The 27,780-nt window shown below is 42.7% G+C and overlaps 4 protein-coding genes and 1 long non-coding RNA gene across 6 annotated transcripts; 2 read left to right on the top strand and 3 right to left on the bottom strand.

The window, feature by feature from the left end:
- Window positions 1-134: 134 nt before the first annotated feature.
- On the bottom strand, window positions 135-16,897 carry LOC116612822 (cuticle collagen 3A3). 2 transcript variants are annotated; one of them, XM_032373439.2, is made up of 5 exons: window positions 16,657-16,897; window positions 6,343-6,431; window positions 2,258-2,516; window positions 1,542-1,756; window positions 135-745 (listed from the first exon to the last, which is right to left on the bottom strand). In XM_032373439.2, exons 1-5 carry the CDS (start codon window positions 16,895-16,897, stop codon window positions 551-553), a joined length of 999 nt encoding a protein of 332 aa, XP_032229330.1. In that variant the 3' UTR covers window positions 135-550. The 2 variants fall into 2 exon arrangements, with proteins under 2 accessions (XP_032229330.1, XP_032229326.1); XM_032373435.2 differs by lacking the exon at window positions 16,657-16,897 and adding an exon at window positions 8,454-9,064.
- On the bottom strand, window positions 2,763-5,988 carry LOC5505042 (kelch-like protein 12). Its single transcript, XM_001625857.3, has one exon. The coding sequence runs from the start codon at window positions 5,491-5,493 to the stop codon at window positions 3,778-3,780; it is 1,716 nt and encodes a 571-aa protein (XP_001625907.2). The 5' UTR covers window positions 5,494-5,988; the 3' UTR covers window positions 2,763-3,777.
- Window positions 13,366-15,347, top strand: LOC116612821. Its single transcript, XM_032373434.2, has 2 exons — window positions 13,366-13,613; window positions 14,232-15,347. The coding sequence occupies exons 1-2, from the start codon at window positions 13,552-13,554 to the stop codon at window positions 14,998-15,000; spliced, it is 831 nt and encodes a 276-aa protein (XP_032229325.2). The 5' UTR covers window positions 13,366-13,551; the 3' UTR covers window positions 15,001-15,347.
- Window positions 16,829-19,232, top strand: LOC125568231. The gene is made up of 2 exons (XR_007312158.1): window positions 16,829-16,963; window positions 18,127-19,232. It is a non-coding gene; the product is annotated as an uncharacterized LOC125568231 (long non-coding RNA).
- On the bottom strand, window positions 17,697-26,993 carry LOC5505053. The gene is made up of 9 exons (XM_001625856.3): window positions 26,427-26,993; window positions 24,534-25,031; window positions 22,912-23,030; window positions 21,190-21,429; window positions 20,820-20,894; window positions 20,619-20,693; window positions 20,144-20,230; window positions 19,550-19,810; window positions 17,697-18,882 (listed from the first exon to the last, which is right to left on the bottom strand). Exons 1-9 carry the CDS (start codon window positions 26,491-26,493, stop codon window positions 18,700-18,702), a joined length of 1,605 nt encoding a protein of 534 aa, XP_001625906.3. The 5' UTR covers window positions 26,494-26,993; the 3' UTR covers window positions 17,697-18,699.
- Between the last annotated feature and the right edge of the window lie 787 nt (window positions 26,994-27,780).

Here is a 27,780-nt window from a genome sequence, read left to right as displayed (position 1 = left end):
TCTCCTCCCCCTCCCCATCCCCCTGCGGAGCTCATTATTCAAGATGGCGGCCGGGTTATGCGAACTCCGTGTTTTCGGGGTTCGTGCCGGAAAAACTATCAAATTCTTCAGGAAGGCTAATGTATGTCTTATTCTTATATGTGGCTCCCCGCCATCTGTTCATGCAAAACTTTTAACGTGTATGGAAGTTTAATGGAAATCTCGATTATCATCAAAACCACGTATATTACATAACATTATCGTTGAATGAGCGACGGGTGTCAAGGCCTGGCTTGACTATGCGACATATCTCCTAAATGTTTCCCAGTTTAGCCACTACCAAAAACATGTAGTACGCCAGTCCCGTACCCAGACGACGCGCGATGCATTTTTGGGAATGTTGAAGGAGCGCACGGTGCATGATGGTCAGGATGCGGTTTCAGAGGTCGGGTCTCCGCTTCAGGATTCCTGTGGTGGCTAAACTAGGACTACTAGGAGATATACGGGCGACATGTTACGCGTTTAGCCAGGCCTTTAGTGGCTTAAACAAAATCAACGCCAACAAATCAAATCACATAATAATAGGGCATATCCAGTAATGAATACTGCAGGAGACAGCCTCAGCATTCCCAGGGTTGAAGTAAGGTGAGGAGCCCATGCAGTGACACCTGTACACCCAGACATTCACCCTGGAATCATACAGCGCTGTGAATTGGGCCTCTGCACCATTCACTGTGGTGCACAAAGTTCCTGTTATGACATAGCCCTGGGGAAAGAGACGATACGATAAGAATCTCACAAGTTTACTTCCGATTATTTTTACGGAAGCGAAAAACAATCAAAAATTGTAAAAGCAGCCCGGATTATAACACAGGTAGCCCAGGCAATGGTTGCTTGTTCGTAGCCCGGAATTCGGCTGTTCTGAGAGGTAATGAGTAAAGCGATTTTTGTAAAATTTCAATAAAATTACCTTAAAACATGCCTTGTTGTTGTCAAATCTATGTGTAATACATGATTTGGGGGGGGGGGGGGGGGTGTTCTTAACGAAATTTATTACTTCTCTTCCCATACTAAAGAAAGAGAACCCCCCCACCCCCCCCCCCCAAAAAAAAAACCCGTGTATTACACATAAATTTGAAAAAAAAAACACGGCATGTACTAAGTTTTAAGGCAATATTTCACACACAAAAAATCGCTTTTCTCGTTACTTCTCAGAACAGCCGTTTTCCGAGCTACGAACAAGTAACCATTGCCTGGGCTACCTGTGATTATAACAGATTCTTTTGTCTCTTGTCGGTTGAGATTTCCCACGGCCCTTCGGAAGTAAACTGGTTACAAAGCCGCTAATACAGGTCTTTCTTAACACATGCACACTCAATATAAAGGGTAAAAGATAATAAAATGGCAGCTGACGAAGAAAGACGCCATATTGAAAACTACCCAAAAGACCGTGTGACCTGGGCGTTGAAGCCGAGGCGCCCAGGCTACGTTATATACCCAAAGATCATTTTTCAGCGTAAAAATAAAGTGACTGAAACGGTCAATCTGTTAAAGCCATTTACCGGGTGATGGTCTGCTCTTAACAGCGCTAAACGATCAGCCGTGCTCCCTGCCGTCTGCCGTGCATCAGTGACGACCATGTATTCGCACCGACTCAAGTTGCCCGTACCTTGGGGACCCTGTGGGCCGGGAGGACCGGGCGGACCAATCGAGTTGTTCACACCCATAGGTCCTTGCGGCCCTGGGGGTCCCTGGAGTCCATTTTGACCGGGAGTCCCTACAATGAGAGGGCCATGTTTGAGTGGGTTAATGCGTTTAAATGTGTTATTCACTGTTGTCATTTGTGTCATAATATTAAGCAATGTTCGAATACTGGGGGAGCGCAAGGTGTGCTCGCACTCCCATTGGTCGTCAAACATTGTATGTAATATTAAGATATATTAGCTCCAGCACACCGTTGAACATCAACAATGTTTTAATCCATAATAGTGGACTTTCTACCAAGTCCCGGATGTACACAGGGTAACCATACATCACTAAATTATAGCATAATACTACAGTGTATTATTCGATTATTGACAGATAACTATGTTGACATATAACTATGTTTGTGCATTCGTTACTACATACTTATGTTACAGCGTATCTTCAATCATGTGAGCCTCCTTTAGGCGACAAGCCATAAGTAAATTACTTGGCATAATCCAAAGGGCGGTTGCTTAAACCACTTTTTCAAATTACCAGAGGTTTCAAATCGAATTATAGTTACCCGACATACCTTGTAAGCCTCTTGGTCCAGAAAACCCCTGGGGCCCTCTTGGCCCTACGGTCCCATTAAGGCCCGGTATCCCTGGAGGTCCTGATGCTCCTTGCCGACCTTGAGGACCTGCAGGTCCTTGTTTTCCGGGGAGCCCTTGTGGTCCTTGGATCCCAGGCGTTCCTTTACACACGTCGACATTACAAAGCCCTGGAGGACCCGGTGGGCCTATCAGACTTGTCGGGCTGCGGAGGACTGGAGTGAGGGTGTCATTCAGCTCCTTGGGTAACAAAACAGGACGGAATCAATAAGGGACTTGCACTAAGAGATCACGTGACTGTTTCGGGTGCAAACTACCGCGCGCTCCGTTTTATCGGCAAAATATCAGCAACATAAAGCAACGTATTCAGCGCTGACGAAAAAGGCCAGAATTCTTTTTCAGAAAGGGTTTAGTTTTACTTGAAGATTTTATTTTTTCGTCGTTCCCTGATGTGACAGCCGCAGTCATTTCTGATTTTTTGTTTTATTATTTTGTTTTGAATTTGCCACCCAGAAAGGTCACGTGATCTCTTAGCGCTCTTGTCCCCTTTTGTCTAGAAACAGTTCTCTTTGTTTAACAATAAAGTAAAGGATTGTCAAAAATACAATAACTTTTTAACCATGTAGTTTACAAATATATCATAGTGTAGATGATTAACTGTACATAGAGTATTGAAGCTAGAAAAACATCTTCGTGCCAGCTTCGTCAAAAAATGTAGGTTTTTTTGGGGGAAGGTGAGATGAGAGAAATCAACTAAAAATACGAATTCTAGAGAACATAAGTGTCGACCTACACCTACCTTTTCTTATTATTCCCTCGCCCCAGGCCCTTAGCCCGAAGATAAATAGGGGGAGGGTGTTTTCAAATCCCCAAAGGTACACCATAAGGGTACTGTGAAGAGGTGCCCGTGGTACATAACAAACAATTTTTAAGCATACTTATATTCATCACTGACTCGATTTCCCTGGCTTCGATGATATGACTAACATTCTTGTACTAAAGTACAAATAACTACATGCTGTTTTGTACGGCAATTTTAAAAAAAAAACATGAACCCTTCTAACGACGATTTCTTTATTTATTAAATGTAGTTTTATCAGGATCACAGAATGGTCTTTGTTGATCAATTGCAAATATGTGCCAAGCACTCCGATTATTTTATGTGAGGAGTTGAGCATTTTGCCTTTTGATCGATGCATAGCTATGCTGCACCCTTAACAAAATGAAAGCGGGCGAGAACCCAAGAAGGATGCAAGTGCAAAGGAAAGCGCAATACAATTGAACATTGGACAAATACTGTTCTTGCCCTTGCACTTTAGTGTGAATTTAAGATTACGTCTGGCGATACGCCTGCTTCCTAGTGAGAACCAGCTAAGAGCATTTTATTTTTTTACGATAGCCAGCGCACAAGCACATCGGAATTTAGGAAGACCATATTTGCGTCCTTTGGGACAACAGTTCTGTTATATTTGTGTCCATATATCTCATTTGTTTGTTAAACTCATTCTACAGACACGCGGTGGTTCCCTGACAGAGGCACTGTAACCACAGCACACTGAAACCACGCCCCCGGCTTGGGTAGCACACCCTTGTCCATTCGCCACTCCCCCTCACCCTCATAGTACCGCTCAACAGAACGCACACTTTGCAGATCACTACGCCCGCCAAGAACGAACACGTGACCGCGCATGCGCACCATGCCAGCCGCAGCGCGAGGGAGGAGCAGCGGAGCCATCCCCTGCCACTCATCAGTCATGACGTCATATGCTTCACAGCTGCGCAGTGCGGTCGAGCTGGTATCCTGGTATCCACCCGCTACTATTATCCTATTGGTAGAGGCTACTGCACATGCGTATTTGCGGTGATGTCTCAGTGATGCGACGCGTTGCCATGGCTGATGATCAACATTAGGATCCAGTCTCTCGACCGAGGCCAGGGAATCGTTATCATAGGTGCATCCGCTAATAGCGTAGAGATTTCCATGCAAAACCACCGCGCAGTGAGCCTTACGTTTCTGTGTCAGCGGTGCTAGTAGTTGCCACGTGTTGGTGTGTGGATTATAACGCTGGACGGTAGACATCGCGTTGAAGCCGTCAGATCCTCCAAGAACGTAGATCTTTCCCTCAAACGCAACAGCGGCCGAGGCAATCGTCTTGTCCGGTACTTGGGCCACGCTACACCACGTGTTCGTACGAGGATCGTACCTGTCTACCGCGCAAGAGTTGTTATATCCGCCAATAACATACACGTAACCCTGGCACGTGACTACGGCGTGGCGCTCACGTGGCGTTCGCATGTCTGATAACTTGGACCAGGTATTAGCGCCCGGTATCCAGGATACGGTGTCCGTGATTGTCCGTCCGCCGGACATTCCGCCAAATAATATAACAGCTCGGGAATGCTTTCGCAAGCAAGTCCTTGGCTCGTCTATATCTTCATTGTCTTCTTTGGTAACTCGTCTTTGAAGAGATTTCAAGATTTGCTTCATGCATGCCAAGCTGTTTCTGACTAACATATCATCTATCATAAGGCGTAGGTAATCTTCAGATATTGAGCACAGGCGAACATGGCGGAATAGCTGCTCAAAGTAATGCTCCCTTCTGCGCATGTCAGCACCAACCCACCGCTGAACAGCCTCAAACACTTCTTCCTCTTGCTTCACGATAACCTCGTCGCTCCTTATAACTCTCTCGACCGTCTCGAAATTCAAATTATTGAATCCACCCCTCTGTGATAGCAAACTGAAATGTCTGCAAATGTAACGCATGGTAGACCTGTCTAAAATTGACGAGTTGTAGGTTTCCGCGAGGTTTCGAATTTCAAAGTATAAGTCATTTGTGATAGTTCTTTTCAAGATGGCGGCCGCTCGCTTCTTCAAATGATCCATCATGAGATAGTCTGCTGCCACGAAGACACTCCTTGCGTTAGAAACGTTTAGCGACACATCCCCACAATACACGTATTTCAGAATGGCCTTTAAAGTCCTTGTGGAAATATCAAGAGATATTTCCTGGCAATTCTTCTCTGCCATTTCAGTCGTGAAAAGTGCTTTAAAGTAGTCGCTTTTTGCAGCAAGGACGATTTTGTGCGCAGGGAAGATGTCTTCTGATGTGGTCTTCAAAGTAATATCGCACATGCTTTCCGACTCTTGATACTGCATTAGCTGGCTTGTGACAGACTTGCGGTACTCGACATCGTCGATATTTTGATAATCCATCTATTTGTTGAATCAAGACCGTAGAAGAAGCAATAACTTGTTGAGATAATACTTTACGCACTTCGTGAATATTTTCCACGTTATGATATATGCGTGATATTCGGGCGCAAACCCTTTATAAATCGTGGGCTTTGTACAACAAAAAGAACCATTCATGCGTTTGGCTCTTCCGTGACTAGAACTGCTTAAAAACAAGGGCTAGATTCCAGCATAACTAATGACAAGTTTTTTTTTTACTTTGACTCACTTCTCCCTTTGTGTTTCCTTAAGTAGGTATATACCGTAACAGGCGTGGATTCAGACCAATTTACACCTGTTAGGTTAAACAGGTGAAAATGTTAAATATGAGCTGCACGTCTGTAAACGGTCAGAATTTTTAATGGATCCGCGCCTGGTTACTGTCGAATCCGTTGTATCGTATCCTGCGTGCAGCCGGAAATAGTTCCATATTTCCGGCTGCACGCAGGCTATTGTATCGCGACCCGCGTTTTCAAAACACGATTTGTTTTGGTTTTCCGTTCCGTCAGTAAAATCATTCTGAGCCAATCAGAATCAGAGTCTCGCTTTGTGCACTTCCCTGGCTTCCCTCTGGACGAGGACCAGACAGTGTCGCGACAAAAAGCCAGGCAACTGCACTAGGCGAGAGATGGCAAGAGTCTGATTGGCTTAGAATAATTGACTGGCGGAACAGAAAATACCAAAAGACAAAAACAAATCGATGTTTTGAAAATGCGGCGTCGGGATACAACGGATTAGACAAAAACGAAAATTTCCGGCTTCCTTGCACATGATGTCACTTAGTACTGGGTGCTACCCATGATCCTTTTCCCATAGAACTACTCCACTGACCTTATATTGCTGGCTCAAGCGTTCCAGCTTGCTTTGAAGGTCCAGGATATTCCTTTTGACATCGATGTCATCACTTGATGAATTCATGCCTGATTAAAAAAAAAATGAAAGACAAGTTCAATACTATGGCCAGGAAATGAAATTAAAAACTGGCCTTTAAATCAAAATTTCTTGTTTCAGGTAAAAATAAATAGGGTAGATCAAATTTTGACATCTTGGTCTTGAAAGGGGATTATGTGCGATTAAACGTCAACTCGATAAATCACTTTGAAAATAACTATATTTCTATGTCTATATCGAGTAGAAAAGAAGCTAATTAGATCGTTCCAACGAGGGTATTATAAATTCTGACATTCAAATCTGTAAGGTGTGCTGCCAACAAAGAGAAAAAGCTTTAAAGCACTGATGAGAAGAATTCAATAGTTTTTTTTTATATATCAATTTGAATATATTATTATTTTAACAAATTTAAAGAACAGAATAACGACTGACGTGAACTTACACATTTCAAATATATAAAGTAGAGGGGTGGGTAAGGGGCAAACAAAATTCATACACAATGAAAAAAAATACATGCAGCCTAAACCAGACAGAAGAAATGCATACAACGATAACAAAAACTTCATGCACGTCTTGAAGACATGAAAAAAAAAACATGCACTGAATTTGCGACTGAAACCTCCCCCCCCCCCCCCCCCCTTCACTTTTCTAATGGTCCATTCCAAGAGACCGATACATCATGGTCTCAGTTTTCCGTAACTTTTAGCTATCGTCCACGATGGGTAGCCTCGTGCCCAGGCTTCTCCTTTGTCAGCTCAGGCCCCATGATGCAACGCGGTCATATTTATTTTCAAAATGGCGGATTGGCAAATCACATTTGACGTCACAAAAAAGAAGCCGCGCAGCGAAAAGGAGCCTGGGGACGAGGCTACACGATGGAATGGGTGATATAGAAGAACTCACTCACTCAATCTATACTAAAGTAAGGGTGTGTTTACATGACGCAGGATCGACTTTCGATCCGGGGTGAACTCACACCTTTTTTTTAGTCCCCCTCATGTACACCCGTATTTTGTAACTCCGCGTTTACATGATTCCGCGACAAAACTGAAGTCGTTCCGGAACGAAGTCGCACCGGTTCTCGCTCCGGATCGAAATTTCGTTCTGGTGCGAGAATTTACTCACATTTACTCGCGGTATCTTGTAAACGCGGATCGAAAGCTCAATCCGGGGCGAGATTGCCGGTCGAGCTGCCTGGAACGAGTTGCGCACGCGCATTGATCTCCAAATATCCAAGTGCTGTCCTGAAGCAATGCAGGCTCGCAGTCAGGCATTCCATCCGCCATGTAAACGTGGAACGAAACTCAAAGTCAACCCGGAACGAAACTCGATCCGGTATCATGTAAACAGCCCCTAAACTGTTGTGGTAGTATTCATTTGACATTTATCCAAATCCCCGCCTTTCTTTTCAGGAGTGCGTTTCATCACAATCATCACACCCCTCTCCCCATAGACCTCATTACTATCATAATCAATCGTTTTCATCACACTTCGTGCGTTATACGTAGAGATATAACCCTCACCCAACAATTTTAATCTTTAAAGTGCTTTTATCGGCATAACTCGATAATTTTGCTTGTAGCGACTGAAAAAGTAATTCCGCAGTTCTCTAGAGAGAGGTAGTAATAAAGGCAAGATTCCTGTTGTAAAACTACTAGACGAAATCCATGCTCGATGATCCAGCGCTTTCTTTTTCGGTCGCGAAAGGTCATTTAAGGGCGCCTGCATATGAACGTTGAGTCTTCCAAGCATGGACAAAAGCCAGCATTTACTACGCGTGGTGCCTAGGGATTGAGTTGCGTGATTCCAACGTGCTCGTACGAATGCCATGTTATGATTTGACCCTTGCCACCTTGCTATGCTGGAAGTATGGGATTGCAGAGCGTTTAATGCCCATATTGTTTTATCTGCTTAAAATATCCTGGTCAATTTATCCCAGTCTAATGTCACGTCGTCTACAATCGTCTCACAAATTTACCGAAAATCCCATAGCAAATCCTCCGGAAAATATACATGAGAATTTATAAACGTTGCACAAAAGCAAAACTCACCTCGTCTGCTTGAGAAACCAGAACAATCGCAGGAACTCCTCAGAGTGTTTAGAATTGTCAAGGTTAATGTAACCATTGTTAGAATAAATAAAGCGATCAGAGTACCTAGTACAACTAAGGACTGCCTTCGAGATGATTCCACCTCTGTTTTGATAGATGCAACATCTGAAGGAGATGGACATCGGATAAATAACTCCTTCGTAGAGCTGGCGGAAGAGTTTCTGTGAGAGCGACTCACTGATTTTGTCTTTGTATCATCATCGTTTGTAAAATACGGATTGAAAATAGTAGTTTCTTTGCTGTGTTCGTGGTAGCTTTGCCTGTGTTCGTGGTGGCGTGGTGTAAAGTCTGAGCAGGGACGAAGAGAAAATCCTAACGAGCTTTTGGCTCTTTGCCTATCATCCTCACAAAAGCTCCGAACTTTTGTCGACATATTCTTTCTTCCTACGCGTTTTCTGCAAATGAACACCAATATTTATTACAGGCTCTGCGTCGTAAAAAAGTCATAATTTCAACTTGAAGAAATCCTTTCTTTCAGTCCACATGAATATGTTGCTTATGGCGAATAAAACAAACCAACTTAGTTGTTCCCAAAGTGTCTTAAGTATGGCGTCAGAAACCGTTCAAAATTCCCTGGGGTAAAAGCGTCGCCGGTAATTGGTTTTCACGGCACCGGGTTTTATTTGGCGGTGCCGGGTTTTCTAAAAGCCCTGACTATGGCGTCAGAAACCGTTCAAAATTCCCTGGGGTAAAAGCGTCGCCGGTAATTGGTTTTCACGGCACCGGGTTTTATTTGGCGGTGCCGGGTTTTCTAAAAGCCCTGACATGGTAAAAGCGTCGCCGGTAATTGGTTTTCACGGCACCGGGTTTTATTTTGACGGTGCCGGGTTTTCTAAAAGCCCTGACAAAATTACCCGGGGAAAAAGCGTCGCCGGCAATTGGTTATCACGGCAACGGGTTTTATATGACGGTGGCGGAAATTTGCCGAGGTAAAAGCGTCGCCTGTACCTTTTTCTATGGCACCGGGTTTTATTTGACGGTGCCGGTTTTTTCGAAAGTTTCTTTGATTTGCGGGGGTCTGATTTTAAGTTCCGTATGCGTGGTCTCAAATTACATCCGAGGCCTGGTTTATTTCCGTGGCCAGGATTTATTTTCGCAATAACGATTATTCGATAGACTATTTTTAATAATAAATTCATTTATCATTATTTCTTTATAAATCCAAAGAAATGTTGTTTAATATTAGTTGCTGCGCGCAAAAAGATAAGGGGAACGATGCAGAAAATAACAAATCATAGACGGTTAGCAGTGGTTGCCGGTTTTTATTCTCACATTTGTGAATTTTTTTTTTTTTTTACAATTGATACTGATGTTTATGTACGCGAGAATGGCCCGTCACTTTTTCCAGAATATGTCCATTCCTTTTTATGAAGAAAACGTTTTCGTTTTGAGGAACTGGTACCGAGGAATCTTAGTTTTTTTTTCAGATACTTTCTCCATTTACCAAAGATGGTGACAGGCACTGTTTTTCTCTTCTGATTACAATTCATAAAGTTTACGAAGCACCTGCGGTACGGCAGCCTAAAAAATGACAAGAATCATGCAGTTTTTCCAAATAAGGAATTTGTTAATTTCCTTATATGGAAGTTACCAATTTTGTCAAAAATGACAATTTTTGCGATGAACATGAACTACGAACTGCTCACGATGCAGCATTTTTTCATCCGGGTTACCCGTGTGAAAAAGAGATCGTTCCCAGTCTCTAAAATGGTGGTAAGCTTGCAAGAACGTGTGTGGTTTTTGGGACTTTAAGGAAATTTGTGGGTCCTTCTCTGAGATTAGTTTACCAAGTGAGAGCACGTGCGACTAAACAGGGAAGGAGTTGACTGATATAAGAGGTAACTTAAATATTATTTACTAGATTAAAATTGGAGTAAAACTGAAACACCCCACACACTTACTTAATGAGGAACAGAATTAAGCTTAATGCTTTTAATAATGCTTTTATTACAAGTACTATTCTTTTCTAAACATTTTTTTGTGTGGTTCTTCCTTTTTTTGCTCTCCTTGCCCCTCTTTCTCTTTCTCTTTGCTTGCTCGCCTTGTTTTTGCTGAAAGATAAAACAGGAAGGACTGGTCACCATTATACCCAACAACATTGGGTACAAGGGTGACCAGCACTGTGGGCTGTAATTAGGTGAGACAGAACAATACTGCTACATTAAGGGTGACAGATCTCCCTTTCCATGACTTTGTCAGAATCTGCCAGCCATTACATCCATAAAAGTACTTAGGGCTACAAGACATTGTTATCATCATAAGACATCTCTTGTAAGGAGCCGATGTCAGAACTACAGCAATATTATAGAATAAGCACAAAGAGATAGAGTTATATAAGGTATATGTTGTTTCAATTGCATCATGTCCCATCTTCTCAGCCAGAGACTTTGAAATTCGGGTCCATTGCAAGATCAAACTAATAGCACCAGCCGATAGAGCAATGATGTATGTGTGTCTGTGTGTCCATTGCAAGACCTCGCCAGTATACACCAGCCGATAGAGCAATGATGTAAGTCTGTGTGTCCATTGCAAGACCTCGCCAGTATACACCAGCCGATAGAGCAATGATGTATGTATGTCTGTGTGTCCATTGCAATACCTCGCCAGTATACACCAGCCGATAGAGCAATGATGTAAGTCTGTGTGTCCATTGCAATACCTCGCCAGTATACACCAGCCGATAGAGCAATGATGTATGTATGTCTGTGTGTCCATTGCAAGACCTCGCCAGTATACACCAGCCGATAGAGCAATGATGTAAGTCTGTGTGTCCATTGCAAGACCTCGCCAGTATACACCAGCCGATAGAGCAATGATGTATGTATGTCTGTGTGTCCATTGCAAGACCTCGCCAGTATACACCAGCCGATAGAGCAATGATGTAAGTCTGTGTGTCCATTGCAAGACCTCGCCAGTATACACCAGCCGATAGAGCAATGATGTATGTATGTCTGTGTGTCCATTGCAAGACCTCGCCAGTATACACCAGCCGATAGAGCAATGATGTATGTCTGTGTGTCCATTGCAAGACCTCGCCAGTATACACCAGCCGATAGAGCAATGATGTATGTATGTCTGTGTGTCCATTGCAAGACCTCGCCAGTATACACCAGCCGATAGAGCAATGATGTATGTATGTCTGTGTGTCCATTGCAAGACCTCGCCAGTATACACCAGCCGATAGAGCAATGATGTATGTATGTCTGTGTGTCCATTGCAAGACCTCGCCAGTATACACCAGCCGATAGAGCAATGATGTATGTATGTCTGTGTGTCCATTGCAAGACCTCGCCAGTATACACCAGCCGATAGAGCAATGATGTATGTATGTCTGTGTGTCCATTGCAAGACCTCGCCAGTATACACCAGCCGATAGAGCAATGATGTATGTATGTCTGTGTGTCCATTGCAAGACCTCGCCAGTATACACCAGCCGATAGAGCAATGATGTAAGTCTGTGTGTCCATTGCAAGACCTCGCCAGTATACACCAGCCGATAGAGCAATGATGTATGTATGTCTGTGTGTCCATTGCAAGACCTCGCCAGTATACACCAGCCGATAGAGCAATGATGTAAGTCTGTGTGTCCATTGCAAGACCTCGCCAGTATACACCAGCCGATAGAGCAATGATGTATGTATGTCTGTGTGTCCATTGCAAGACCTCGCCAGTATACACCAGCCGATAGAGCAATGATGTATGTATGTCTGTGTGTCCATTGCAAGACCTCGCCAGTATACACCAGCCGATAGAGCAATGATGTAAGTCTGTGTGTCCATTGCAAGACAGTCTGCTACTGTCAATCATCAAAAACTTATCAGCATTGGAGGCAAAGGTGAGCGAAGCGGCTGCTCGTTTGAGTGCTATTATCCCTCTGATAACGGAGGAAGTGATGTATCGTGCGCCAATGTCCAGGACTGGACAGGTGGGACGACCGCAGTTCATCATACCAAAAGAGCAGCTGGAGGTGATGAGAGGATACAGGCTGTCATGGATGGACATTGCTAGAGCTCTAGGTGAGTACATATAAGAGAAAGGAAGATATTTTAAACTAATACTGAGGAAAGGGTCACGATGCAGTCTCTTTATAATTTCAATTGTTTCTAATATTGGGGGGGGGGGGGAGGGAGTGGGGAGCACTTGCCCCATGTCCCACCCCGTGCTACAGCCCTGATTCCTAATCAATACATCATACATTTTAATCTCTATATTTTAATGCAAAAGGTGTTTCGATATCAACTCTTTGGAGGCTTCGTAAAAAATACGACATTGACATTGGCAAGAAAAGGAAAGCTAGAACAGTGTCCGAGCAGGAGCTGGAGGGGATTATCCTTGAATTGCAACAAACTTCTCCAAACATTGGAATAAGGATGATAGAGGGGGAAATCATATCACGAGGACTCTACGCTGCTAGATCTAACATAGCTAACAAGCTGGTGGAGATGGACCCCGTAGGACGGGTGCTGCAATGGAGCAGACAGAATCCCAGAACGAAATACCACGTACCAGGTACACGCTTGTTTTAACAAATCATACAGGCTGGCTTGCAGGCTCTTATACTATTGTCAATTATCAAGTTTATTTTCAAATATTTGCTCGGAGGGAGCGCAATCTTTTTCGAGAACCCCTCTACTGAAACATGTTCGTCCCGTCCTCCGAGCATTGACTTTCTATTAGAAACTTCTAGTATTAGACCTTTGATTTACCCGATGAATGCATTGGGCCTGCAGTAGTCAATATTTTGTAGATTCATCGCCCCCTCAAATACTACGTGGTTTTACTGTAAGCATACACTGTTCTACCTGATAAGGTAAAATCAGTTTACCTTGATAATTTGTAAACCTCTTTTTTTTCGTGGACTTCATTTGTTATGACAGTTATGGATATATGGATTTAAATATCAATAGGAACAAATAAAGAGCTTGGGCTACCTGTGACTCAACGAAGTCAAGTTATAAATGACGACGACTTGCGCGAGAGCTTGCGAAAACGGGAGCGGAGCTATCCCTTTTATAGTTCGCGCGTTCGTGTTTAACGGATGCTCTTTTTCACAGGGCCTAATAGTTTGTGGCATCTTGATGGCAATCACAAGCTTATACGGTAAACTATGGCCTACTCGTCTTTAAATCTCTATAGTTACAGTTGTACTTCTAGTCATACCGACAAAAAGCAATGTCAGGGGAGGGCGTACGTGCCCTTTTTAGTCGTTTTTTTTATTAGGCTTACAAGGCTTACAGCTTTACTAACGTTTGGAAATGATTGCTTGGATTACTGCCCTTCCTCTTCCATCGCCCCTGCTTTTAGATATGAAATATTTGGCTAAAAAATGTAAACAAACAAGACGAGAAGGCAATGTTCTTGCAATGTTTGCATCGCAGTGTTTGCATCGCTAAATTCCACAGCGACAATGTATTTACATAAAAAGACACAAACTAGCTACCTTGTGATCCCAGCTTTAATTCCTAAGGATCCATTTTACTTGTTTTACACATTAAATAATGATAATTAGGCATTTTCCCCCATGCATTTTGACACATTTCCCCCGCAAATTCCGTGCGTTTTTTTCAGCGTATTTCGAAAATTGCGCCGAGTGCTCATGGACAGGGTGTGAAACCCCTCCTAAGATACTATACGACGAGACAAAATACATTTTATGTGAGCTCGCTCCGCTCGTTCTATGAATAATCTGCTGATCTGTACGTGTTTTTTTCTTTACAGGTGGAGACTTGTGATTCATGGAGGTATAGATGGGTTTTCGAGGTTGGTGGTTTTTCTAAAATGCTCTATAAATAACAGGGCGAAGACGGTAGCACACCTTTTTCTGGGAGCAACTGAGGAATTTTGCTGGCCATCGAGAGTGAGGACAGATAAAGGTGGCGAGAACCAGGAAGTTGCCAGACTGATGCTAGACAGGAGGGGAGAAGGGAGAGGAAGCATCATCCAGGGTAGTTCAGTCCATAACCAGAGGATTGAAAGACTTTGGAGGGATATGAGGGACATGGTGACCGAGTATTTCAGAAAATTATTCTTTTTCTTAGAGGACGAAGATATTTTATGTCCTGACAATGATATTGATCTATTTGCCCTACATTACATTTTTTTACCAAGAATCAACTTTAATCTCGAAAAATTTAAGAATTCATGGAACAACCATAAATTATCTACAGAAAATCAGAAGACTCCAAACCAATTATATTTATTAGGTATGCTTAGATTATTTGGCTCAGACTATACTGCTGTTAAAGATTTTTTCGAAGACAACACAATAGATGAAGACACTTATGGAATATACGAACCGGACCCGGGGGTGGCGGAGGAGATGCAGGATGACGAGATCGAAAGGGTGGTTGTACCAGCCGTGAGTCTACAGGTTGGGGAGGCTTGTTGGAATGAGCTCCAGTCTGTTGACCCTCTTCAGCAAGACCATAATCATGGCATTCCATCCTTCATCCAGGCTAAGGCGATCATCGCGAGGCACGTACGCTGAGCAGATGTTCAGCGTACGTGATCTTCTGATTATTGTGTTGATCTCCATTTGTTTGTATAATTATTTTTGTCGCATTCTAACTGATATAACGGAATAATTTTATTACCTTTTTTGGTTTACCCTGATTGGTTGAGTTGATCACGTGATCTACAGTCCCTCTTCTCCCCTCCTGTCTAGCATCAGCTGGCAAATTCTTGTTTCTCGCCACCTTACGCTTTGAGCTTAGTCCGACATTACAGAATAGACATTCTCTGGAAAAAGTGACGGGCCATTCTTGCGTACATATACATCAGTATCAATTGTAAAAAAAAAAATTCACAAATGTGGGAATAAAAACCGGTAACCCCTGCTTACCGTCTATGATTTGTTATTTTCTGCATCGTTCCCCTAATCTTTTTGCGCGCAGCAACTAATATTAAACAACATTTCTTTGGATTTATAAAGAAATAATGATAAATGAATTTATTATTAAAAATAGTCTATCGAATAATCGTTATTGCGAAAATAAATCCTGGCCACGGAAATAAACCAGGCCTCGGATGTAATTTCAGACCACGCATACGGAACTTAAAATCAGACCCCCGCAAATCAAAGAAACTTTCGGAAAAACCGGCACCGTCAAATAAAACCCGGTGCCATAGAAAAAGGTACAGGCGACGCTTTTACCTCGGCAAATTTCCGCCACCGTCATATAAAACCCGTTGCCGTGATAACCAATTGCCGGCGACGCTTTTTCCCCGGGTAATTTTGTCAGGGCTTTTAGAAAACCCGGCACCGTCAAAATAAAACCCGGTGCCGTGAAAACCAATTACCGGCGACGCTTTTACCATATCAGGGCTTTTAGAAAACCCGGCACCGTCAAATAAAACCCGGTGCCGTGAAAACCAATTACCGGCGACGCTTTTACCCCAGGGAATTTTGAACGGTTTCTGACGCCATACAAAACGACTGTCATTAGCTCAAATCAGTGGAGGCCCTGGATGCGTTTTTACATGCAACCTCCAAGTAGCGTGCGTAGCGGCTCAAGGGAGAGGGACGGGGTTAGACGGAGAGAGAAAAAAAAAGCGACTGCGAGCAACTGAATCATTATATGATAAACAGTGACTATATAAGTGATGATTATGATACAGATGATCATGATCTATTGTATAATATATAACCTTTGGTGGAGATAATATGTTTGTAGCGGGATGATGCTGCTGCTGGCTGATGTTGTTGATGATGATGATGACGACGGCGGCGATGATGATGAAAAAGATGATGATAATGATGGTGGTGGTGATAATGACGATGATGATGATGAAAAATATAATAATGATGGTGGTGATAATGACGATGATGATGATAAAAAAACCCCGAAAATTACCCCTAAAAAATACCCCATAAGCCCTTAAAAATACCAATTCTAAGATAAAAGCCTATTTTTCTCTGTTACCCCCTAAAGAATACCTGAGGCCCTTTTGACGCCTAAAATATACGACGCAGAATCCCTATCCCAGGTCGACATCGACGACACCCCCCCCCCCCCCCCTTCCTTCCCGGGGGAAAATTCCCTCTTGGCATTAGAGCTCATCAAACAGTCGAATAAACGCAAAGTGTATGACACGGCTCACAAAGAACAACTAACTACGAACGAGGAAGCACTTTCGCACTTACCCGGGCCATCCGTTCTCAACGAGCCATCACAAGCGCAGGGTTCTCTAAAGTAATGCGCATTCATAACAGCTAAAACCAACGTCACAGCAATCAACAACAGCATAACCCATAGCACTGCCACAAGGAACGACGAGCGCTTGCGTAACGACTTCACTTCTCTTGTCACCTTTGCAAATTCGGAAGGCGCTAAATAATTAAGTCTGGGCGGCGTGTGCTTCTCATCCAGGCAAATATTCTCCATGTTAAGAGACTAACGAGTGTGAGCATTTGAAGAGGTGTTTTCCATCTTTACACGTACGGCACTCAGGTAATGTGACGCACTTGTTACCAGAGACGCATAAGGCTCGTTTTTCTGTTATTTCTGTAAGCATAGCTAGCATAAGAGGTTCTGCCCGTACACGATAGCGCACGGGGGTGCTAGAGTTTATGACAAGTCTGTTGAAAACTATGTATAACAACCATTCGATGGCTTGCGGGATTGTTTTTAGTTTATGCCTGGTGCACACTAGTGACATAACGACATAATGACATAGGCGCGCGCACTGTTATGTTGGTAAGCCCGACATAACGACATGGATATAATGACATAAACTAAAAAAAACATGTTTTTCTCTTGTTTCGTTATGTCCATATCGTTATGTCGGGCTCATGTCTTTATGTCGAGGCATCCACACTTGAGCATACGAACATAACAGTGAGCGCGCCTATATCTTTATGTCTTTATTTTACTATTGTGCACCAGGCATCACTGAAAATGTATGGTGTTATATATCATTTTCATTTGTTTCGCTTATTATTTTATATCGTTTTTCTAATAAAAACGCAGGTTTTCGTAGAGAATGAATCTGCTGTATTTATTGAGCCTGGAGAGACTCCCCTCTGAGAATGTTGATACTGCCCGAGGAGTTGTGGTGGAGGTTATTTCTGACTTGATGGTGCCAGATAAGAGAGCCTTCCGATTTCCACTTTCCAGGCGACGTCTGTGAACTAAAATGTTAGATATTGGAATTGCTTGAGAGCTTTCCCTATAAACAGCAACGTAATCATAACGTTTTAATTATGAAAGTGATTTACATTTCTGGGAATTCAACTTTAAATTACCCTTGTATCATAACGGCGTCATCTAAAAACTTCCCGGTCTTAATGCGGAATTTTAGTGGTTTACAAAATAAATACATCTAGTTATACATGCGTCATTCATTTGTTATACAAATAGTATATGTCAGTTCTATTTCTCGATAATTTACTGGAAGCGTTTCTGAGAATTAAGAACAAAAATATTGCTTTTCCTTGGCTTTTTTTCCTGTCCCCTTAGGAATCTTATCATAACGTTTGCCTTTCTCCTTTTTCCGGTTTCGTTACAAAACAATTTAATATGTTTAAAAAATTAAAAAAAATTTTAGTTATGAGAGAAAAGAAATAAACGAGAAACGGCCGGCTCTTTATTGCAGAAATCTCCATCTCTTATAGATCCAAGGATGCAATGAGTAGAAATTGCACATATGACGCCACCTAGGAGGAGGACATGATTTAACATCATAATGATGACAGGATGCGACTTCATAATGATGAAAGGATGTGACGTCATAATGATGTCTGGATGTGACGTCATATTGATAAAAGGATGCGACGTCATAATGATGACATGATTTAACATCATAATGATGACAGGATGCGACGTCATAATGATGACAGGATGCGACGTCATAATGATGACAGGATGCGACGTCATAATGATGACAGGATGCGACGTCAAAATGATGACAAGATGCGACGTCATAATGATGACAGGATGGACGTCATAATGATGACAGGATGCGACGTCATAATGATGACAGGATGCGACATCATAATAATGACAGGATGCGACGTCATAATAATGACAGGATGTGACGTCATCATGACGGCATGTGATACAGTGCCATTCTAGGCCATTGGTGTATGAAGCACTCAGGTAGTATTACATAGTAGTGAGTAGTATGACAGGAGGTCACGTGATGATGATGACAGGATGTGACGCCATGATGATGACAGGATGTGACGTCACGATGTCCTCGGGCAGTGCCAGTAGTGTATAAAGCACTTGGTAGTACTAGAGAGTGAGCTGTATGTCGAGTCCCCGTAACACTGACACACGAATACCCGAAGTCCATTGTTTAAAGTAGTCTCGAGCCGAACCAGGGCCGCTCGGTCGGTGCTGCAGTAAACGCCCATAAATCTTTCATTCTAAAAGAACAGACAGACAGTCATCTGTTAGACTAGATGACTTCTTTTTCATTATATTGCTCGATAATGAAGTGCAGTCGAGTATGAAGTCTAGTCTGTGCGTCTGAGCGAGGATATAGATGGACGTTTCTCCGTGTTGGACAGTGGAAATACAGGTGATGACGTGCTGGTATTGATGCCTAAATCATATTTGAAACCCCTGCCCAAACAAAAACAACACATGTCTGTGTGTAGTTCGCCCGCATGGAGGCACACAGTGCTGGAAATACAGGTGTGAAGGACCGCCTGGGGTGTGTTTGCATCTGTTGGCACTGACCGCAAATTTGTCAATAACACTACTTGTTACAGCATGATGTTAGTGATTTAGAGACGGAACATTTGATATTTTACGGGAGGAGTGATGGCTATTGATTTTGCCCGATATTTTTCCCGGATAGTTTTGCTGCTCGATTTGGCATTTTTTTCTGCCAGTCATTTCGCTTTTTTTTTCTGCCATTTATTGCGTGCTCGATATTTTTTTAAGGGCCTGAGTCTTCCTCGACTTTTTTGGGGGGGAGATTAGCCTCTACCTCCGTAAAATAGGAAATGTTCCGTGTGTTAAGTCTCTGTGATGATGAGGATGTTGTTTTCGCAGAAACGGTGATACTATGACGCAAAATGAACTCACCGACCCCTCCACTCTAGACACCACAGCGTGTGCCGACGCCCCCGAGGTGACCTTGGTCCCTTCGTCCATACTGTACTGGCAGAGGGCCAGGTTACCCGCCCCGGGAGGGCCAGGGACACCGGCTGACCCGTTGACGCCCATTGGGCCTTGAATACCCTGGGTGCCGTTGTGTCCCTCGGCTCCTGCGAGCCCCTGTGGCCCTATTGAGCCATTGTATCCTCGGGGCCCCATTGGGCCCTCCATTTTAGAAACATAATCGAGCTAAAGAAAAAATATGGTTGCTTTGAGAGCATAAAAAAAAAATAATAACAAGTAATTACTTTGATTTGCTCAACATACAAGCATATATGTTTCTACTATTTATGGTATTAAGTGATTTCAAGTTGCACACAGGATACACCTTCCCGCACCACCTTCTCCTGCATCGGTATTAGATCACGCACCCCCCTCCCCCCCTCCCCTTACCATACATCCGGTATTAGATAACTCACCCCTTCCCTCCTTTATCGTGCATCGATATCAGGTCAGCAACCCCCCCCCCCCCCCCTCCTTTCCCCTTACCATGATGGCACAGTAAAGACATAGCCTACCTACCTTTTGAGAAAGTGAGGCATTTACTTTTAGCAGTAAACTACTCAACGATTCATCAGCTGTTTCCAGAATATTTGCTGTTCTGTTCAGCTGAAAAAAAAAACATGGGTATTCCGTGAAACTTGGTTTTGACGCATTTTGATAGGATTTGCTCAGGTGGGGGGATACCACAGACAAGTCTTTGACAATTTTAAAGAAAATAATGTTTTTTGTGTGTGTTTAGGGGCGTTTACGAGCCGGAGCCTGATATTGCCTCGGTCATGTGCGGTATTTTTTCGGTCATGTGCGGTATGGCCTCCGTCTTGTGCGGCATTTCCTCGTTCATGTGGGGTAGTGCCATGGCCATATACGGTATTGCCTGGGCCATGTGCGGTATTGCTCCGGTCATGTGCAGTATTCCCTCGGATATGTGCGGTATCGCCTCGTTCATGTGCGGTATTGCCTTGGCCGTAATATCCAAGGAGTTAAGATATCTCACCTGAACAGAGACCACGTGAATGTGTTCCATTGTTTGGTTTAACTCAGACCGGATATCAATCAAATCTTGCCCTATCTGCGAAAAAAAACCCTTTGGCTTAATTCTTTTGTTTAAAGCCCTAATAAAAGAAAATAATCGTCGACGCATCTACACTTGTCGGTCCTGTGAAAATATTTCATTATACCTAATAACAGTAATTACCTGAGAGTGACCGGCTGTCATATCTGCTTTTATCTGGTCAATTCTTTCCATTGTCCTGTTTGTATATTCAGATAACTAAAATAAAAAAAGTAAGCGCATTAAGGTACATGTCTTCTAGAATCCTTTTTGTCCTTTTTCTTTTCTTGTTCCTGTTGCTGTTATACTGTGATTGCTTGTACCATAAGTCTGCTTGCACTTATGTCGTTTTTTGTAGTTGTTTTTTGGTAGATCGTTCTTGTTACCGTTAATCTGGCACTGACAAATAACAAAAACCGTTGTTGGTGCTTATATATAATCACTTTTTTGTTTTGCCCCTGTAAAACACAGCTTGTTGTCGACGTGTTTTTAACTTTAACATGTTTCTACTTACCTTTTCGTCTAATTGTGTTATTTTTTCCTTTACTGTACTTATAGAAGACACTGTCTCATTTGCCTGATTCCACAATTCCTGGGAATGAGCCCATAATCTCGCTAAGTCTGCCCGTGTCTTCTGATGTTCTTCCAGAGTCTTGGAATTCGTGCTATTAATAAACTGGCGAGTGGTGTGCAGTTCTTTTCGAAGAGAAGCCAACTCTCGTGTCAGTAACGAAATGTTGCTTTCCTTAGCAGCCTGGAAAACATAATGATTTTATATACCTCATTCTTGTGTCCTTTTTAATTAGCGACTTGCACTTCACGTGACTTTTTAGTGAAAAACTCAAACCAAAATAAATAGAAAATGGCCGCGTCCGTTACGCCTGAGAGCGACTAGAAAAATAAAATATTTCAATAAAAATAAATCCTTTCCGGACAAAGAAACTGTCTGGCTTATTCCTATGAGCTGAATTAGTTGTTTTGCTGTCAAAAGCCGGAGCGCGCGCGAGTTTGCCAAACAAAAAGTCTCGTGGTTCTTTCAGCAAGTCGCCTATAGCACTTGTAGAGCCCGTATAAACAGTGACAACGGTTGTTTACCATTTAATTGGAAATTCCGGTACTTCTGGTTATTTTGTAAATTGTACAGATTCCTCCCACTGCACAATTTCCTGAATATGTGGAATTGTTTGAAAAGTAGTCCACGTTCACCGGGGATACCAGAAATTCCGGATCGTGTACCATTTGCAGTTTTCAATAGAATATTTGACCGAGGCCCCCATCGGCAAGTATTCCCCGGGACTCCAAAAGTAAAATTTTCTGGATAAAGAAGCAAATAGTACATAAGTCACCTCGGAAATTCTTGAATATAGGAAACTTTTTTTTTTTTACCATTATGGCATTCCGGAAAATCGGGATCCCATTCCTGAATTTCGGATTGAATGGCAAACAAACAACATCGTCCTATTGCTTTCATGCATAGCTTACCTCCCTTCCCCCCTCCCTCCACCCCCCCCCCCCTCCCTACCTCCCTTTCTCAAGGCTGGCCATATGTTCCTCAAACAGACCCAACATCGGGCTACATTGCTGGTGAAGTCTCGCTCGATTAACCACAAGACCAAAGAAATACTGGCGTGCAAATAGCGCGAGTATTTTGCTGGCGCCCGCGTCTAGCGAGCGTTTGCATACACCATGCTTGAACACTATGTAAGGAGGTGCTGTGGACGAGTTCTCTAATATCTCCTTTGTCTTTTTGTCAACTGAGCAAGTTAGTAGCGGATCTAGGGGGAGGGTTTAGGGGGTTAACCGCCTCCCTTTGGCCTGCCAAAAGCCATATGTAACCAAAAAAAATTACCCCCTATCCCTTTGTCACTGAGCCAGCCACCCCCCCCCCCCTAGATCGCCCTTGTAAGTCGGAGTCACCAATGTTGACAGATGTTGTCGCTTTGCTTTACACCCGATGCTTCATGAAGTTGTGATTTGGAAGGAGGGGGTATTCCCCATGTTATTTTGAGTTGCTTAAAATTGCTAAAAACTATAAATAATCTTTTCAAAAATCTTTCTGGGTGCAATTTTGCTTTTTATTTTATTCGTTATTCTCTATACACCGTTTAATCTCGTATTTTTTAAAGTTGTAAACTGAAGCCGTGAAACGTTCTTTTAAGGCCACTTCTTCATTTTAGACATTCTGATACCAAAATATCGAAAGCACCCTCCCTCCCCCCTTTTCATCTTATCTTACCAGTTGCTGCTGTAGCGAAAAAATCGAATTATTCATCCTCGCCATATCGCGTTGTAAAGGCTCGAGTGAAACTGACGGCATTCCTTCTTGTGAAGCACTTCCTGATGATTTTTGCAACTCTAGAAATAAAAAGAAATAATTATTATTTATCTTTGCGACTAAAACGCGTAGATTCCATAAAATTCCCCATCGCAAATGGCTCCACATCACCATCAAAGGATTAGAAAGAACTACTTCGTCTGATAACCTCTGTTTACTTGTTAATCCATTTCACTTGAAATTATCCGCTAAATGCTCGAATGAGCAAATAAACCGGTTATTAACCGCAAGATATGACCTAAGACAGCGGATGCGAAAGCCGCTTATACTCAGCGGCGATTCCCGAAAACTACAGGAACATAGGATTATATTCTAGCTAGCTTAGAGAGAAACGCGTTATGATTGAAAGTAAAAATGGCTCGGAAATTACTTTGATAGCTTGAGGTTATCAAGATGCAAAGGGTTTTTTGTAAGCAAATCTGATCAAATTCTCGATTACAGGTGGAAAGGTCGCTCTCTCCAAAGCGCGTGAAAAGATGTTGAGCAACAACTTCAGATAAGGTCCTGTTTGCGTTATACACGAATTAATCCCTATAAGATTTTTCATTTCCTTCGCGCCTGAATCACTACGTTGAAATCCTTGATGTAATTAATCGGCCCATGTTGTACTTGTGCTCAGGTTGCTCACTTTACATGACAAAGTGATGTTATTACAAACAAGACTTGTTTGCCCTGGCTAAATCCGTACATACACAGTGTTCCGGGCTTTTAGGCACAGAAACGTGGTCATTTGCTCCTTTCCTACCAAGTTTTGTAGCATAAGAAGTCGTTTAAGAGTTAATTAAAAATGCATTTTGCATGCTCTAAAACTAAACCCAGGGACCCCAAAATGGGTTACTTATCAGATTGTATCTGAAAAATGTTTTAAAAGGACGAGAAGGTATTTCCAGGTTGAAGAGAAATTTATTGCTGGAAACGGTAGCTGGGTTTTTATTGCGGTTTGAATGGGCCATCCAGCTTTTGTGAGTAAACAACATGCACCAGTGATTACAACCAAAATCAAACCTTTGGATTAAGTTGACCACATAGAAAAAAGAGTCAATAATTCGAGTGAAAGGCAGAGCCGTTTCTTTCAAACGTATTTTCATAACTAAATCTAAGTTACTAAGTTCTTTGAAGTTGAAAAGAAGTTGATATTCTTGATTTGCCTGCATACACTGGAGCGGTCACACAATAGCTTCATTCATTAAGATACTGTTTTGGAAATTAAATCATTGAGAATGAGTTACCGTCAAAACGCCAAACTTTGATACTTTTTTAAGGGTAAATCCATGGCAGCCCGAAAACATTCGGAACTTACACAAAACACTCTTGGGGGAACTAACTCATTGAGCAAAACAGGTTATCGTTAGATGTTTAGCTATGTTAATAATGCGCTTGGAATCCCCGAACAACTACAACTTTGGTACTTTTCTAAGGGTTATTCCATGACAAGCCAAACAACTTTCAGAGTTTACATTAAACACTACGGGGCTTGGCGGTATTTGCAATGGCCGCTTATAAGGCTAGCAAGTACTACAAACCTTTTTGTGAACATGATCCACAACTTGCTCCAATCTTCCCAAAAATAAGCAAAACTACAAGAACTAGCGCAGTTATTGATACCACAAGTATCAAAAACAGCACCAGTCGGTTTAAACAGGGTTCAGTATGCGGAGTTATACTCGAGGAAGTCTCTGTGGTGGTGTCGCTGCCCGTGTTACCGAGTATCCTAGCAGTGCGTAACCCTAGGGGACCTGTTGGTTCGTATATCTCGCTGGTCTTTTTGCGCGGACCTCGCGGGGTCGATGTAGGATAGCGCTGAATTCGCGCGTAGTACTCGCTCAATTTTGTGGGGTCCTCGTAAAGGTGTCCAAGAAGCATTTGCGGGACATCATCTGAGTTCTCATACGCGGGGTTGATGTGGCTGAACGATAGGTCGTCCACGGAATACATATCTATTCCTCTTGTTGCCATGACTTCATATTCTTTCTCTCCCTCTCCAGTGAATGCTTGAATATTTTTAAAATGTAGTTTATCTTCTGCTGAGTTCATTTATTAATTTCACACATTAGTGAGTGCAAACAATGTTAGCCCAATTTGCGTAATTAGCGGGTTTTATGATAACAGCGAACTTAGCATAATCTTCGCTAAACAATTTAGGATATTGATTCGGAGCGGAACTCGGATGGACGCTTTCCCGCCAAATTAACTCATAAAAAGATGCAAACGCGATAGAATAGCTAGGGTGCGAGTGATTCGTGTTATCGAGGGTGGAAACATGTTAACATTACTTGAAGGAAACAGAAACTCGAGCGGAAGGTCGAGTAAGCGAGGACTTAGGTTAAAGGTAGTCCAACTGAATAGCACGGATACTTTCCTAATCCAAAAACTTTCTAGACAAATAAAATCTATTTATTTTTATTTTATTACATTAAGTTGCTTTCATCACGCTACAAAATGAGAGAAAAAAAGGAACGTGATGAGGGGAGGCAAATATGGATATCCAGGACCGTTTCCGGTCAGTGTCAAAAGCATTTGCTGTACATAGTGTAAGTGATCAGTTTATCTTTGAAAAGGTAGAAAAAGAGGGAGAGTTTTTTCATAGTTACAGGCGGGTTGTTCCACAGCAGTAAAATGCGATAAGCATACGTCCCGAAAAAATTAAGTTCAAATTGTGTTCGGCATTCCTAGTGCGACCAGTATCAAAAGTTACAAAATTTTAAATTGGAAAATTCTATACACCTTTTATGCGCCTTGTAGAAAAAGCGTGCAGGTCCTTTACTTCAAGCCAGTAGGGTACTGGTAGTGTCATGAGGCTGGGTTTATAACTAGGCCTTGTGCGCGGGTCTGGGTCGCAGTAGGATAAGACGGGTTGCGCGGTGCTTGGCCCCTTCAAAGAGCCTGAAGTCACCAATACAAGACTGCGGAGCCCAAACCACGACCGTAAGCCAAGGCGAGTGCATCTAAAGGAAAATCCTTCGCGGCTAAGTGGAAACGCGACAGTAAAACAATTTGAACTTTCAATTCAGGGAGCCTGAAAAGACACACCCTCTGACGTGTTCACGAAAAAAGCACTAAACACTGTCACCTTTTGGGCCTGGTATCAGTATCTACAGCACTTGTACCCGAAGATATTCATATTGGAAACGCGATAGTATGAAAATTCGGACTTTCAATTCAGGGAGCCTTAAAAGACACACCCTCTGACCTGTTTAAAAAAAAAAAAATCGCCGAACACTGTCGCCTTTTGGGAGATAGGGTCTTCAAATCACCTCCTAAATAGTGGAAATAATCAACGACATTGATCAATATCTTACATACTCCAAAATTGAGTAAAACAGGAAGAAAATACACAACCTTACGAATAAAGCACAGTAATATCAAAAGGCATAATTCACTAAACATTGAAAATCGCGTAAGGAAGCTGAACTCACCTGTGACTTCACACGAACACTGTCTCCCTGATACAGTGCCTGTAGCGACCAAAAGCGCAACCAGCATAGATACGACACTGATGACTAATGTCGTAATAATAACACATCTGACAGGTATCCTGACCGATTCAAATCGACTTCCCGAGCCTTCCACTTTTTTATTTCATTACCATGCTTTTCCTTCTCGAGGCTTTGACGACTGATCGCCGATGGTTGTGCGGCAAAAGCCTGAGCAAATCCGAGATTTTCCCGACTTGATACATTGCTTTTATTTTTTGTATTTGTTCGGTCTTGAAGCGCAAGTGTGTGATACTGGTGGTCGTTATATAGAGGTTCGTACTGAGGGTCTGCTTTGTCATGAAGTTGCGTTTGAGCCGCTTGTTTGTTTAATGCAGGTTCTCTTGGCTTGTGAATCGATTGGCATCTCGTATGGTCCTGCGGGTTTGACTTGGTAGTAGCCAGATGACTGATCTCGTCAAGACATTATCGTATCGCAGCTCTTACTTCAAGATGAGAAATAAAAATGCTTCTGAAGGACTTCTTTTAAGTAGATCGATAAGAAACAGAATGGCTTCTGAACCACAAGGTCTTTAGCTGAATGCAACAAACGATGGGAACTGCTTCCTTTATAAATTACACGCTATCCGCTTGATTTTGAAAATGAATATGAAACACAGTAATACCTTCAAACAAGTTTCGCTTGTGCTGGCTTCAGCACAACGACGAGGGATTAAAAGTGGGGACCGCAAAGCACTGTTGGAAAGCTTGGATACCGCTGACTAGGTGCAGCTGTGTTTGACTTTGACGGGCTGTATAAAACTCATGATAGGGGGGGGGGGGGAGGTATCTGTTTTCAGTCTGTTTTTTGTAAATTCAGCTCAAAAATAGCCAGGAGTCAATGGCTTACCACCCCTAGATTTTAATCAAAATAACTAGGCCTTTTTAGACTTGTGCTGTGAGATACACCAGGGGACTGGATCACATATATGCCATTTCTAGCAAGTGATTATCTTTAACCTAGAAAATAGAATTTTTTTTACTTGTACATGACTGGACTCATTGATAGGGACGATAGTAGTAAAGTAAGTCTATATAACGGGTAGATCCCAGACCCCCGGCCGCGCGGTCGTGGCGCGTTCTGATTGGTTGTTGGAAATGGCGCGCTGTGATTGGTCCGAATATATCGGGCGGAAGTGACGTCACGGATGGACTTTGGACTTGGGACTTTGACCTTTGGACTTTAGGGGGGAGGGGGAGGGTTGTAATTGGTGGGAATATATCGGGCGGAAGTGACGGCATAGGTGAGGGTATTATTATGGGATACCCTAAAAAGAATATATAAGATGGAAATTTT

This window comes from Nematostella vectensis, chromosome 7 (assembly GCF_932526225.1).
Source record: "Nematostella vectensis chromosome 7, jaNemVect1.1, whole genome shotgun sequence".
NCBI classification, from domain to species: domain Eukaryota; kingdom Metazoa; phylum Cnidaria; class Anthozoa; order Actiniaria; family Edwardsiidae; genus Nematostella; species Nematostella vectensis.
The sequence above is the reverse complement of the archived record's forward strand: the minus strand, read 5'-3'. Positions and strand labels throughout refer to the sequence as shown.

What these genes read in the sequence shown, in the direction of transcription:
- LOC5505042 (XM_001625857.3), bottom strand. Translation starts at nt 5,493, where the DNA reads ATGGATTATCAAAATATCGACGATGTCGAGTACCGCAAGTCTGTCACA.
- LOC116612822 (XM_032373435.2), bottom strand. Translation starts at nt 8,886, where the DNA reads ATGTCGACAAAAGTTCGGAGCTTTTGTGAGGATGATAGGCAAAGAGCC. An exon ending in TGGTTTCTCAAGCAGACGAG is followed by an intron (nt 6,432 to 8,453) that starts GTGAGTTTTGCT and finishes TTTTTTAATCAG; the next exon opens with GCATGAATTCATCAAGTGAT. An exon ending in TAAGAGCAGACCATCACCCG is followed by an intron (nt 746 to 1,541) that starts GTAAATGGCTTT and finishes CTCTTTCCCCAG; the next exon opens with GGCTATGTCATAACAGGAAC.
- LOC116612821 (XM_032373434.2), top strand. Translation starts at nt 13,552, where the DNA reads ATGCTCTTTTTCACAGGGCCTAATAGTTTGTGGCATCTTGATGGCAAT. An exon ending in GGCAATCACAAGCTTATACG is followed by an intron (nt 13,614 to 14,231) that starts GTAAACTATGGC and finishes TTTTCTTTACAG; the next exon opens with GTGGAGACTTGTGATTCATG.
- LOC5505053 (XM_001625856.3), bottom strand. Translation starts at nt 26,493, where the DNA reads ATGCTGGTTGCGCTTTTGGTCGCTACAGGCACTGTATCAGGGAGACAG. An exon ending in TGACAGCCGGTCACTCTCAG is followed by an intron (nt 20,694 to 20,819) that starts GTAATTACTGTT and finishes TTTTTTTCGCAG; the next exon opens with ATAGGGCAAGATTTGATTGA. An exon ending in ATGCCTCACTTTCTCAAAAG is followed by an intron (nt 19,811 to 20,143) that starts GTAGGTAGGCTA and finishes TTTTTTCTTTAG; the next exon opens with CTCGATTATGTTTCTAAAAT.